The following is a 12,474-nucleotide window of genomic DNA, read 5'->3' as shown; positions in this document are numbered from 1 at the left end:
CTGTCTGTCTGAAGCTTCTTGAAGCGTCACGTCCATGCTAGAACTCCACTTTGACTCTGACTGTGGATCCTGCTGAAGCTTCTCCAAATAGTGGAGAAATGAAGACAAGATCAGCAGAGCCAGCTCAACAATGTCTGCAGGTGCTAACAGGTCAATCTTTGAGACGCTGAATGTTCCCAGTTTGCTGCTGTGAAACTAGAAGTGATGACTATTATTGTAACAGCACTGCAGCTGGAACTGCTGACGGGGCTGGAGATGAACTGGATTCTGATTTCAGGGACAGTTTTGGCTTTCAGTCGTCATCAAAACACTTTGTTTCATTCATGTTGCTCTGAAGCTTTCCTTTCTTCTCATTGACGTGTTCTGAACCAATCACAGCCCTTTCCTTTACAGCGCTCTGCCTTCACCCCTCCCTGAAAGCCCAAATTCACTCTCAGTTTAGTTCAGCTGGAGCCGAGATGACACAGAGAGCCTTTGGTCCATGAGATCTATCTAGGAGACATCAGTAACATCAGCTTTGTGTCAGCCGTCCTGTAGAACGCTTCCATACAGCTGCTTCTGTCTCTGAGTATCTCTCAGCTTCAGCTGGGACTCCACCCAGGTGTTGGTTGGTTGTTGGCACAGAGCTGCTGCAGTGACTCACAGCTGCTTTCATCCAGTTTAGATTCAATGATGACTTTAAGCGTGTTTCATGTATGAAAGCCAATAAAGACAGAATGAGTGGTCAGAGGTGTCATAATGATATTCATGGTCAGATTTACTAACAGTTACAAAGCTGCTGTCTGAATTTACTAAAGAGCTGCAGGTCAGTCTGGGACTGAAACACGAGGAGCAAACTGGTGCCATGCTGCAGTCACAAACATGAGCTGATGGCTGATCTACCAGCAACGTGCTGCTTTCTATACAAACATGCAGCCAATCATGACTCTGTCAGAGCAGCCAATCAGAGGAAAGCAGCAGATGAGGGCGTGTGAGGCAGAGAGTGATGGAGCCACCAGAATAATCCACAGTAAGCTCAGGTTTCACTGATGAGTTTCTCTGTGGAAACAGATGAATGAGAGGAGGCTGAAGGAGGATCAATATGTTTGTGATATCAGGGAGAACTCTGCTGATAGAAGCTGCTGGGACTGTGTGAGGTCCTGAGGACTGAGACTCAGGTGGAGCTCAGGATTTATCAGAGGAGAGCTGCATGATTACAAACTGAACTGTGAGGATCAGCTGACTGTACATGAACATGATTCAGCATCAGATCTGATCACTTACACACTCTGATAACATCTCCCCCTCTCTGTGCAAATACATCAACACTGCTAGAAGCAACAAGCACATCAGGATCAATCACATTTTGATTGCTTTTTGTGTTACATTGAGAACAATCTGCAGTAAAGTGTGCGTCACACACCTGATTTATTCCAACACTTTCCTTTGAAAGTGAAACAAACACATATGAAATAATCCAGCCACAGAAACTGTCCACAGCTTTCAGTCTCCACATTTGAAGCTCTGCAGGAAACCCTGACAGCAGCTTTTTAGCTCCAAAGCAGGTTTAGCTCTGGTGCAGAGTGTTGGTGACTCTGCCCGTGGACACAGTTATTTCTGCAGGTCACCTTGTTACAGGTGCATTTGGAGGAGACTCAAAGCTTTGTGGCAGGGAGTTTACTGCAGACTGCAGCATGTTTAATAGCAAGCATGATGTGAGCCTGATGTGGCTGATAGCTGCTTCTAGCAGTCTTCATGTATGTGGAATGAGAGGGGAGATGTTATCAGGACCAGTTGCTGATTGGACGTCTCAAAGCTGTGAGCGCAGCGCTGAAACTTTGTCCTGTAGCTCTTCACTCAGTCCTCACCCTGAGTATTTAGAGCCCAGCCCCACATATTCCTGCTCCTCAGGAATTCTGGGATTTGGAGGAAACACAGCTAAACTGACCTGAAGCTAAGGGGGAGGAGCCACAATACAAGCTGCATCCAGCCAATGGGTGCACTGTTGAGCCATGGATGTGCAGAGGGTCACATGTTTAGTCCCATTTGTAGAAATGTGTCCATAATGAAGACAAATGCAGTCACACAGCTCTGCAACAGCACAAATCACTTTGATGGAGTTTGTTTGTGCTGCTCTCAGATCTGTACAACACTGACATGTGTGTCAACATGCTGCAGACTCACAAAGATGTGCCGTGTTAGCTTCATGTGTCCATCTGACACTATATTATAGTGACTTGAAGAAATCCCTGCAGCATCGATGCAGAACAAACAGAGGCCATGTGTGGCACAGTTCCTGTAACGGGATGAATCCGTGGATGTGTCGGGATCTGACGCTGAATCATGTTGCTGTTCTTTTCCACATGGTGCAGGTCAGCTGTTCCACACAGATGTCAGCTTTCTAGAAGAGTTAGTCTGGAATAAAGCAGCTCTCCTCTGGACCAATCCTGCCTCCAGCTGAGCCGTCACACACACACAGTCCCAGCAGTTTGTAGCACAGCAGTGATGCTTCTATCAGAAACATGCTGCTTCTCCTTCATCCTCCTCTCATTGATCTGAATCAGCTGTTTTCACAGAGAAACGCTGCACAAATCCTTCACTCCACTATTTCTGTCAGCAGAGGACTCGCTCTATCATGGCTGCTGCTCCTTTTTCACTCATTTGTGCTTTGAATCCAATCTGTTTCTCATCATCACCATGAACAGGCTGCTCATCAATCAGCACATTAGCTGTAGATCAGCTGCACACTGATGAAGATGCTCAGACAGACGGGCTGGGCACACAGAGGACTTTATGATCTGTTCTTCAATTCAGTCCAACATGGATCATTTCTGCTCACAGTCCAATCATCTCTGGAAACTTGTGCTTCCATGGCACAGCTGGGCTACTTCAACAAATAGCGCTACACCTCTGGTTGTCAGCTTCACCATCGCTCTCCCCGTGGCTACAGTACAAGTGAGCTGACACATCCATCAGTGGAGGCTGTGGGCCAGTAAGGAGCAGCAGCTGCCTGCAACATGGGCTTTACATTGAAAACAGCCACAAGTCTGGGCCTAACCACGCCTTTGGACTTCTTCTTCATTCCAATGAGATTTACATTTCAGGGAGTTCCCCTGGAAAAAGAGCCATTTTGAAAGCTGTTTGCTGACTTCATCAATAATCTGCTTCAGTCATCCAGATGAGAATCCTGAGAATGGAGCAGCCCTGATAGCAGCTCATAGGATCACAGTGTTTTTCATTCAGCTGATTGATTTCACAGGTTAGGAGGTGAACAATCTAACTGTGCTCCTCCTTCCACCTTTGGACCACTCATTTAGTGACAGCCAGGATGTGACAATCAGCTGTGACACAGGAAAACATGAGGTGGGAAACTCTGGAGAAGATCTGCTTTTCTCTACAGGGAGGCTCGCACATCTAATCTGCTCACCATCACTCAACTCACTTCAACAACATGCTGACTCAGTCATTTCTGCACGTTTCCTCATGTTACAGCCCTGACTTCAGTTCAGCTGAGGAGGAGATGAGGGAGGAGAGAGCAGTGGTGGAGGAGGCAGATAAGGAAGAAGAGGAGGAGAAGATCCAAAGAGGAGGCAGGGGGAGAGGCTCAGGAACAGTTAGATCAGAGACTTTGAGCCATCATGGACTCCCACTCCTTCCATCCAGCCCTGTGTGGATCAGCAGCTCCAAAATGTCTGCTCACTCATGTTCTTCCTGTCTGTGCTCTTCTTTCATTTCACTCATTATATATGAGCTGCTCCTAAATCACACTGGATATGGATTTTCTGTCCATCCACACTAATTCTCTTCATCCTCACCTGATTGTTTGGATGCTCTTTGACAGCACATTGAAAATCCTCACAGTGACTTCTATTGCCACACTGACTGGACACATACAAAGTTGAAGGCTTCATGTGTTTGGCACAAATAATACTTTGGTAGGTCTGAGTTGTGTTTTGAACCATCTCTCAGGACCAAAGTCTTTTTGCTTCCTTCAAAAAGAGCTGAAGGCTTTTTACCTCACAGTTTGTCCTTTGATATTATTGGATGATGGACTGTGGGAAACACAAATGTGCACTTCTTAATGGCTCATATGTGCTGTGAAAGAGCTCTTTGTGATCTTGAAGCTTTTCAATAGTTTTTCTTTGGCTGTTTGTAAAGTTTTCTGTGTGAACTCTCAGGAATCTGGAGCAGTCTAATAGAAGTCTACTGGGGTACAGAGGGAGGAGCTTCTGTCAGACTCTTTCTGATGAGGAACTGAAGCCGCTCTCATGGTCTCATCAAATCATCAGACTCTGCTGAGAACAACAGTCATGTGACCTCTCAGAACAAACAGCCTGTTAGTTTCCTGCTGCCTCCATCACTCACTTTCATTCACTCTCAATCACACCAACATGTTAGAGCAGCGCTATAGCTCACCTGGCTGAGCAGGTGGGCTGAAGGCGGGGCTTACTACAGGTGCCTGTGTGTCCCTCACTCTCTCCCCACTTTCCTGTCTACTCTCTGCACCTATATAATAAAGGCAAACATGCCTCCAATAGAAACCTTTGCAAACACAAAGTCCCACAGCAGCCCCGTGTTCTCCGGCTAAAATGAGAGTTTTTGTCAGTGGAGTCTGGTGGCTTTAACCACACAAACATTACAGCTGCGCTCAAATATCACAAAGAGCTGTGACAGCAGAGAAACACATGACCATCCTCCAAATATCATCTAGAAATAGAAATGTGTCCACTGTGGGACGTGTGAGGCTGACATTAATATGTCTTAAAGTGGGAGATGAAGAAATGACTCCAGGGCCCAAATCATGGAGACAAACATCAATCCACACTTCACTTTGTTTCCTGTCTCTAAAGTGGGAATATTTCAGTGTGATGAACAAACGGCCTCCAACAAATGAAGCTGATTTCCTTTTCCTGTCTTTTCTCCAGCGGCCTCAGCTTCTTCCTCTTTCCCCTGTCTTCTTCTGCAGACGCTCCTCTGTAGCTTCAAGCTGTTTCTCTTTACAAGGAGAGCTACAAACCTTTGCATCCAGCCACAAACACCCCATGGGCTCCTCTGGATCATCACACTCAGCATTTTCACAATAAAAGCCTCGTATTTATGGCTGCTCCACCCTGACATGTGACAACATCCAAATGACTGGATCAAAGTGTTTGAATGATCTCAGCAGCTTTAAAACTATTGATATTTATACATTTACACTGATTTGGACTAAACTAACAAAACTATTGATTTGATCCAAACTCACATCATGCCAGAGGCTTTTATTTTGAAGGTAGGATAATTTTAATGCTCTTCTTAGTTCATTTAAACACACAGTTGCTCCGCCTGACATTTTTGGCTTTTAGATCAAAACATCAAAGAATTTATTTTATTTGAATGAACTGAAAATAGATTCAAACTAAAAGCCTTTAGAGAATAAACTCCTGCATGACCTCTGACCTTTGCCCTGTGTCTACAGCACTGACCTCTGACTTTCAGCTCCACTCGTTTCTTCAGCAGGATGTTTCCCTCCCTGCTGTAGACGGTGCAGGTGTAGGTCCAGTTGTCTCCATCTGTGGGGTGTTTCAGGGTCAGACTGAGGTCTCCAGTTTTCAGCAGGTCTTCATTCATCTTCGTTCGGTCTCTGTAATCCTGGTGCTGTTTGTGAGGCTGGTCAGAGCCGTTCTCATACACGTGGACCTTCCTGCTGTATCTGTTCTCCATCCACTCCACTTTAACATCTTCAGGCAGGTGAAGTGTGGTGTTGAAGGGCAGCTGGACAGACTCCACCCCTGAATCCACCTCCACCTGGGGGACTGAGAGGACAACAAAGCACAACATGAGCTTGGATGGAGACATTTGTGTTGACTCTAACAGGCTGAATGCTGCTGCTTCACTGGGAGCTCACTGTTAGATAGAAAGTGGTCAGTGTGAAGAGGAGACGCAGCAGAAAGATGAAGACTGACAGGAAGAAAGCAGTGAACAGACTGTTGGAGCTGCTGTTAGTGGGACAGGACTTTATTCAGTCTCTGAGGACCAGATTTGACTTGATGAAGCAGAGAAACACAGTCTGAGTGTTTCTGTCACACTCACTTCATCACACAGCTCAGTTTGACAACATGTGGAAGAATTTGATAGAAGCCTTCCTTTAGTAAAAGCACCAAGAAAACACCATGAAAACACCTCACTACACACTAAACTGCAGTACTGGCAAATTGTACATAAAGTATGAAAAGTCAAAGTACTTATTGTGCAGAAAAATGTTCCCATCAGTGTCTGTGGATCAATATTACTGCTGCACATGTTTAAGGCTGAGCTCATTTCAAATCCTTTCTATTGTGTTGAATCTGCAGTAATGCATCATATTCTATAAAATCATATGTTTGTAGTGGCTGTCCTGTGAGGACCACGTCTCTCTAAACAAACAGCTGTTAATGAGCTCACAAACACAGGCCTACAGCTGGATTTGAAAAAGTCCATTCAATAGAAAATCAACAGTCACAGCTGGATTCAAAGGCTTGAGCTCTGTGTGACATGGTTACCTGTCAGCATCTACAGGGGGATTCAAATATGAAGGAAACATGAAGGTGGTGCATTAGAAAAACTGCTGCTTTCAAGCAGAGCAACAAACTGTTTGAACTGATCCAACTTTATTAACACAGACAAAGATTTGTGCATCAGCTGCTGTTTGCTGCTATAGATATAATCCAGCTGATGTGGAGAACTACATGTGACACTGTGATGCAGCCATGAATCTGACTGATTTCTTTCCATTTTCAAAGGTTGATGCATCAGTTAAAGTCCTTAAAAAGCTCAGAAATGAAGAGAAAGGTTGGTTAAAGCAAAGAGAGGCACTGGCAGCATTTAAGACACTAAACAAGAGAAACAGATCAGAGAACATCAGACTGAATAAGTGGAATAAAGTGAAACAGAACTAACGCTCCCTAAGAATGGAGCTGTCAGAGGAAGAGAGCAGCAAACTGAAAGTCTCTGTTAGCTGCAGAGCTCTGAAACTTCACACAGCTTTGGATGATAACATGGAGAAAGGATGTGGAGATGTTCACACTTCTGCTAGAAATCATCTTCTAGTTATTGTGACTCAGATATGACTGATTATAGATGAGGACCAAAGAAGGTTGTTACTGAGATTTGAGCTGACTTAGCTTAGCCTGTGTTTTAGCCACATGCTAAACAAACACATGTTCAGAAACTAGAAGATGTGACCTTTCAGATGAAGTCTCACACATGAACTTTGCTCCTACAGTTCATCTGCTGAAGCTTTTACATTTGGCTGGAAATCAAATAAAAACCAAAACAGCCACAAACATCAGACATGCTAACACTGTAACATTATTGGATGGAGCCACTGAGACTGAACCACCATCATGAGTCTGACCTCTGACCTTTGACCTGTATCTACAGCACTGACCTCTGACTTTCAGCTCCACTTGTTTCCTCAGCAGGATGTTTCCCTCCCTGCTGTAGGCGGTGCAGGTGTAGGTGGAGTTGTCTCCATCTGTGGGGTATTTCAGGGTCAGACTGAGGTCTCCAGGTTCCAGTAAGTTTCTCTTCATCTTTGTTCGGTTCTTGTATTTATCGTCCTGTTCTTCAGGCTGGTCAGAGCCATTCTCATACACGTGGACCTTCCTGTTGTTTGCATCCTTCCACTCCACTTTAGCATCTTTAGGCAGCCAAACTGTGGTTTTTAAGGTCAGCTGGACAGACTCCACCCCTGAATCCACCCCCACCCAGGGGACTGAGAGGACAACAAAGCACAACATGAGCTGTAGTGAAGGTTACTAATGTTCTCCTTATGACCTGTTACAGAGGACTTATTTCTGTGCTTGTCCTGTTAGACCTCAGTGTAGACCACAACAGTTTACTGCAAACACACCAGAGTTATTAAAGGAAATTTACTGCAGTGGTTTGAATCACATCTGATAGATTCCAGTTTGTTTATGTAAATGAGGAGTTTTCTTCACATAGAAAACTTTGGCGTGGACTTCCACAGAAAGGTCACCATTTCTGCTGACATTATACTTGGTTTTCTACAACATAATGTAAAGTTATTATATATTATTCACGTTTCTTTTCAGTTGTATTGGTTGTTTTCATTGTAACTTCTGCTGCCCTCCGCTGGTCTCTCTTGTAAAAGAGATTTTAATCCCAGTGAGACTTTTACGTGCATAAATAAAGTACACATGCAGCCTCTGTGTCAGATCAATGCAGTGAAGCACACACACTGTTTAGTAAAGTCATGTTGTGGAGCTGTTTCACTGATCAATGACTGAGTCTGAAGGAGGTTTTCTGACTTCTGGAACAAACCTGGAAGTTTCTCTTCAGCTCTCTGTATCAGCTGTTTGTAACTCTCAACTCTTTCAGCTTCTGGAACAAGTTTGTGTGAGCCGCAGTCAAGGAGCCACCAGAGGACACCTGCTGACCATCGGCATTATGGGTAGTGTAGGAGGAGACACTCACCTGACATGAAATAGTGCCGGAAATGAAATAAAAGTCCTCCAGAAACCACAAGAAGAACCAGGAGAACCAGGAGAGCTGTGGCCCAGGATGGAAATGGTTCTGTGGAGAAACATAAAACAATATCAACATGACTGCTGAACATTGACCTCAATTTCCTCCACTAACACCTGGTGTTTTTCTACATCTCTGACCTTTGACCTGCAGCACTACTTTGTGTCTCAGGATGTCTTTGTCCCTGTAGATGGTGCAGATGTATCCTCCACTGTCTCTCTCTGTGGGGTATTTCAGGGTCAGACTGAGGTCTCCAGTTCTCAGCAGGTCTTCGTTCATCTTTGTTCGGTCTCTGTAAAAACTGTCCTGGTCATCCAGGTGGTTACTTTTGTTTGGATACACATGAACCACCATCAGTTCAGGGTCAGAGTGAGTCCACTCCACTCTGGTGTCCTGAGGCAGGTCAGCTGTAGTTTTGCAAGGCAGAATGACAGACTCTGAGCCTTCCTCCACCTCCACCTCCACCTGGTGGTCTGAGAGGACAATAAACCACAGTATCAGGTGTAGAAGCAGCAGCAGTCACACTGATGGTAACTGAAGCACAGCTGAGTATCTACACAGCAAATCTCTGGAGTTAAATATCCTGGAGTTTATTTTTCACCTTATACTACAGTCAGTGTTGGGGAGTACTCTAAAGCGGTGTAATATTTAGGTGTTCATTCACTGGGTGCTAAGGAGTCTAATTCAACACATTGCTGGTGTTGTTTGTCTGTCGACTGTTACCGCGCCTATCTGTGTTTCTTTCTTGGACTCCGACATGTAGGAGGTAAAAATACTTTATTTACTTTGGGATTTTCTGAGAGTGTAGTGATGTTATTTATATATATATATTCAGTTACATGGATGCACAAGTAAAATATAAAGTTAACCAACTAGCACTACATGTGTTTTCTGTATGTTGTGCTGATTTGGAGATAGCAGCTAGGCTAAAGCTAGTCAAAAGTTAGCTAACTAACTTATCTTACTGTATTTTAAGATACACATTTCATGTTGTCAATGAAAACGTTTATTTCTATTTCTTAATTTTAACACTAACGTTTAATTTAATGTTAGCTAACTACAGTAATATTCTGTTTAGACTCATGGTAATGGCCGTATTTAACCAACGAGAGGTGCAGCCTGCACTGATGAGATGTTGAGGTACCATTAACATCAGTTAGTTAGTCCTGCTGCACACTGAGATATGTACACAACCCTGTCTCCAGAACTGTAAAGACAAGGACACAGCAAACATGCGGTCACATAGTCTGCTAAACCAGCCTAGCTAAATAGATTTTAAGCAATATTTAGTGTGGACAGGCTAGCTCAATGTAAGAAAGTGTTTATTGATTAAGTTATACACAGTTTACATAAAGTTACCATATACAACCTCTTCTTCTTGTGTTGTGTTTCACATTAGTAAAGGTATTTTTTTTCGTGGGTGGCCAAGATGTTGATAAAAGTAAAACACAGAGAGACAAAGAAATATGCAAAATTGGAAGAAGTCAGCTTCACAGATTTTGTGAGAGCAGGTAAGTTATGGTTTGTACTAAGTCATTAAAGAGGAAATGATAATGTTGTTAGTAACCGAGTGATGATTTTACTTCAGTGCAGCAGAAGTTTCTCATACCAGAAAATGCAGCACTGAAAGTCACGGATGAGCAGGGTATAGAGGTGGATGAGGATGTCTTTCCTGAACTTGCAGCAGGCAAAGAGGTGTGTTTTGTCATCTATACAGCTGAAGGTAAGTAAATATGCTCTGATAGATTTTGAAGGATTTGATTTGTACAGTTACTCTTAAATAAACATTTTTAATTTGTCTAATATCCTGTGGTAACAACAGTAAGTTGGATTTATCACATGCATTTCAGACATCCTGGAAACACAATCATCCAAGAAGCTGCGCGACTGCTCACACCTAACACACTATGTGACACTCACACCTTGTGGTATGTAAATTGTATATTACCATAATAAAATACAAGATAACCATCTGTTCTCCTGGGAGAAAGTATACTTTAATCAAAGCGTGCAGTTTACTGGCCCTGTGTGCATAAATGGCATCTTTGTTGTGTTGTGTTTTTGATTGTAGATACCTTATATTGTAATATTTTTATTTGTCACCCTCAGATTTGACTGTCCTGAAGCAACATGTGGAAGAGTCCTCCTCTCCAAGTCTAACAGATACACTGTCTGTCTCAACCACCAGCAGTCAGAGCAGTGACACAAGTGATGCCGGACTTCAAACGGTTCAGCCTCTATTGTACAGCATACATGAAAGAAATGTAGATACGGTACTTAATTGACTTATACTTGACTCTTTAGTTGCCATTGAGCTATAGTCAAAATCTCTACCGTTGGCCAGATTCATATTGTTTCTATCTATAGCCCTATAAGCGTAAAAACTATAATCTCTATCAAAAAAGTAAAGTTTGGAGTCTAACCTTAGAAGTAGAGAGGGTGTCTGGGATCTTTTGCTTTTACTCTTGAATGGTTTCATAAAATATTCACTGGATCTTTCTCTGGGACAGCCAGTCCACTGAAAAAGATGCTTTCTATTTAGTTTTTTACAAATCTCTCTCAAATGAGTAAATGCTTTGTTTGTGTATAATGAACTTACAGGAAAGTCTATCGAAACTATTTCAAGTGTTTCCGTCAGGCAGCAGCTGTCTGAGATGATGGTTGATAAATGTAACAGATAAAAACTTAAGCAGAACAATATCAAAATATAAACATCAGTCCTACAGTTTTATGCCATTAACTCTGCAGTCCCCTCGCTGTTACCTGAACCCCGCTATGATTTACACTACATATCCTAACAGCAGTTATTAACCTGAGAGTCTCAGTGACATCAGGACCAGCTGGATGAAACATGATGACCCGTCTCTGCTCTGTCTGCGTTTCATAGCAGCTCCTCCAGTCTGAGTCTGTACAACATCAGGACACTTCCTGCTGCTCTGTGAGCTGCAGTGAGGCTTAGAGAGCTCATGCTCTCCACTGTGTACAGTGTGTAAATGTTGCGAGTGTAACCCTGCACATGCAGTAAAGACTGCAGCTGTTGTAGCAGAGACATCCTGTTTGCACTGAGGTTAGCTCTGAGCTACATGTTGCTGCTGGTTTTTCAGGTTAGTCACAACAATTTACAAAACTTCAGTTTGACCTCTTACTCTGAGATGTCACATAGATAACAGGCTCCATGTGGAGTCTCTAACCCACCCAGAGTTCTGACTGACCTTTGACCTGCAGCTGTATATCTCTCAGTCGCAGTTCTTCTCTCTCATCGCTGATGGAGCAGGTGTAGCTGCCACTGTCAGTCTTTGTTGGTTTTCTCAGAGTGAGGCTGAAGTCTCCAGTGTCCAGAGCATCAGACCTCATTGATGTGCGCCCGCTGTAACGCTGGTTTTGCCCTGTAAGATCGTCTCCTCCTTCTCGTCGTAGATGGACAGATTTGGGATCAAGATCAGAGCGAGTCCACATCACTGTGGGATCATCTTCAGGTATAAAACCTGAGTACTGACAGGGAAGCAGGACAGATCTTTCCCCCTCATTCACCTCCACCACCACAGCCAGGGCATGCTGGGAAACTGAGGACACATAAACACAAATTATCTGCATGCAGTGGGTTTGTCTCAGAGCCCACATTTATCAGCAGGACACAGAGACCAGTTTTACAGTCAGACACTCAAATTGAATGCATTTATTTATTAAATCTGAACATTTAATCTGTGAACACCTGACAGATTAAACTGAGTGTGTCTGTGTTCATGCACCAGCCTCAGTTTGGTGCATTTTACTGAGTTTACAGAAAATGTTGGAAAATGTGACTCTTCCTGGTCTTTTCTTTATTTTCTAAGCACTTCCTTTAAACTCTGCTGTATCTTCATCTTTGTTAAATGTTTTGGAGGACCTGAAGGTTTTCTGCTCCCTCTGAAGAGTTCACTGTGACAGTCTGCCATCACGATGAGCTGTACTGAAACCTCCCTTTGAACTGAACGTACTCTCATGATC

The 12,474-nt window shown here is 43.5% G+C and overlaps 1 protein-coding gene across 4 annotated transcripts in view; it reads right to left on the bottom strand.

Moving 5' to 3' along the window:
- The window catches only part of LOC147333744 (butyrophilin-like protein 2), a 189,197-nt gene extending 177,089 nt beyond the window's left edge, over positions 1-12,108 (bottom strand). The window contains exons 1-5 of one of the 4 annotated variants that reach the window (XM_086268380.1): positions 11,700-12,108; positions 8,628-8,960; positions 8,437-8,535; positions 7,388-7,714; positions 5,445-5,774 (exon numbers count right to left, since the gene is read on the bottom strand). In XM_086268380.1, coding sequence (XP_086124506.1) covers positions 5,445-5,774; positions 7,388-7,714; positions 8,437-8,535; positions 8,628-8,960; positions 11,700-12,108 — 1,498 coding nt within the window. Of the gene's footprint in view, positions 1-5,444; positions 5,775-5,827; positions 5,847-7,387; positions 7,715-8,430; positions 8,536-8,627; positions 8,961-11,699 lie in introns of all 4 variants that reach the window. The other 3 variants (XM_086268364.1, XM_086268372.1, XM_086268389.1) reach the window with 3 other exon arrangements.
- Positions 12,109-12,474: the final 366 nt, after the last annotated feature.

The sequence above is a fragment of the Aulonocara sp. 'chitande type north' Nkhata Bay genome, linkage group LG3, assembly GCF_057382095.1.
Source record: "Aulonocara sp. 'chitande type north' Nkhata Bay isolate Kocher_YH1m ecotype deep benthic linkage group LG3, A_spYH_male_GT1.1, whole genome shotgun sequence".
Classification (NCBI taxonomy): Eukaryota; Metazoa; Chordata; class Actinopteri; order Cichliformes; family Cichlidae; genus Aulonocara; species Aulonocara sp. 'chitande type north' Nkhata Bay.
This window is presented reverse-complemented; position numbering and strand designations above follow the sequence as displayed.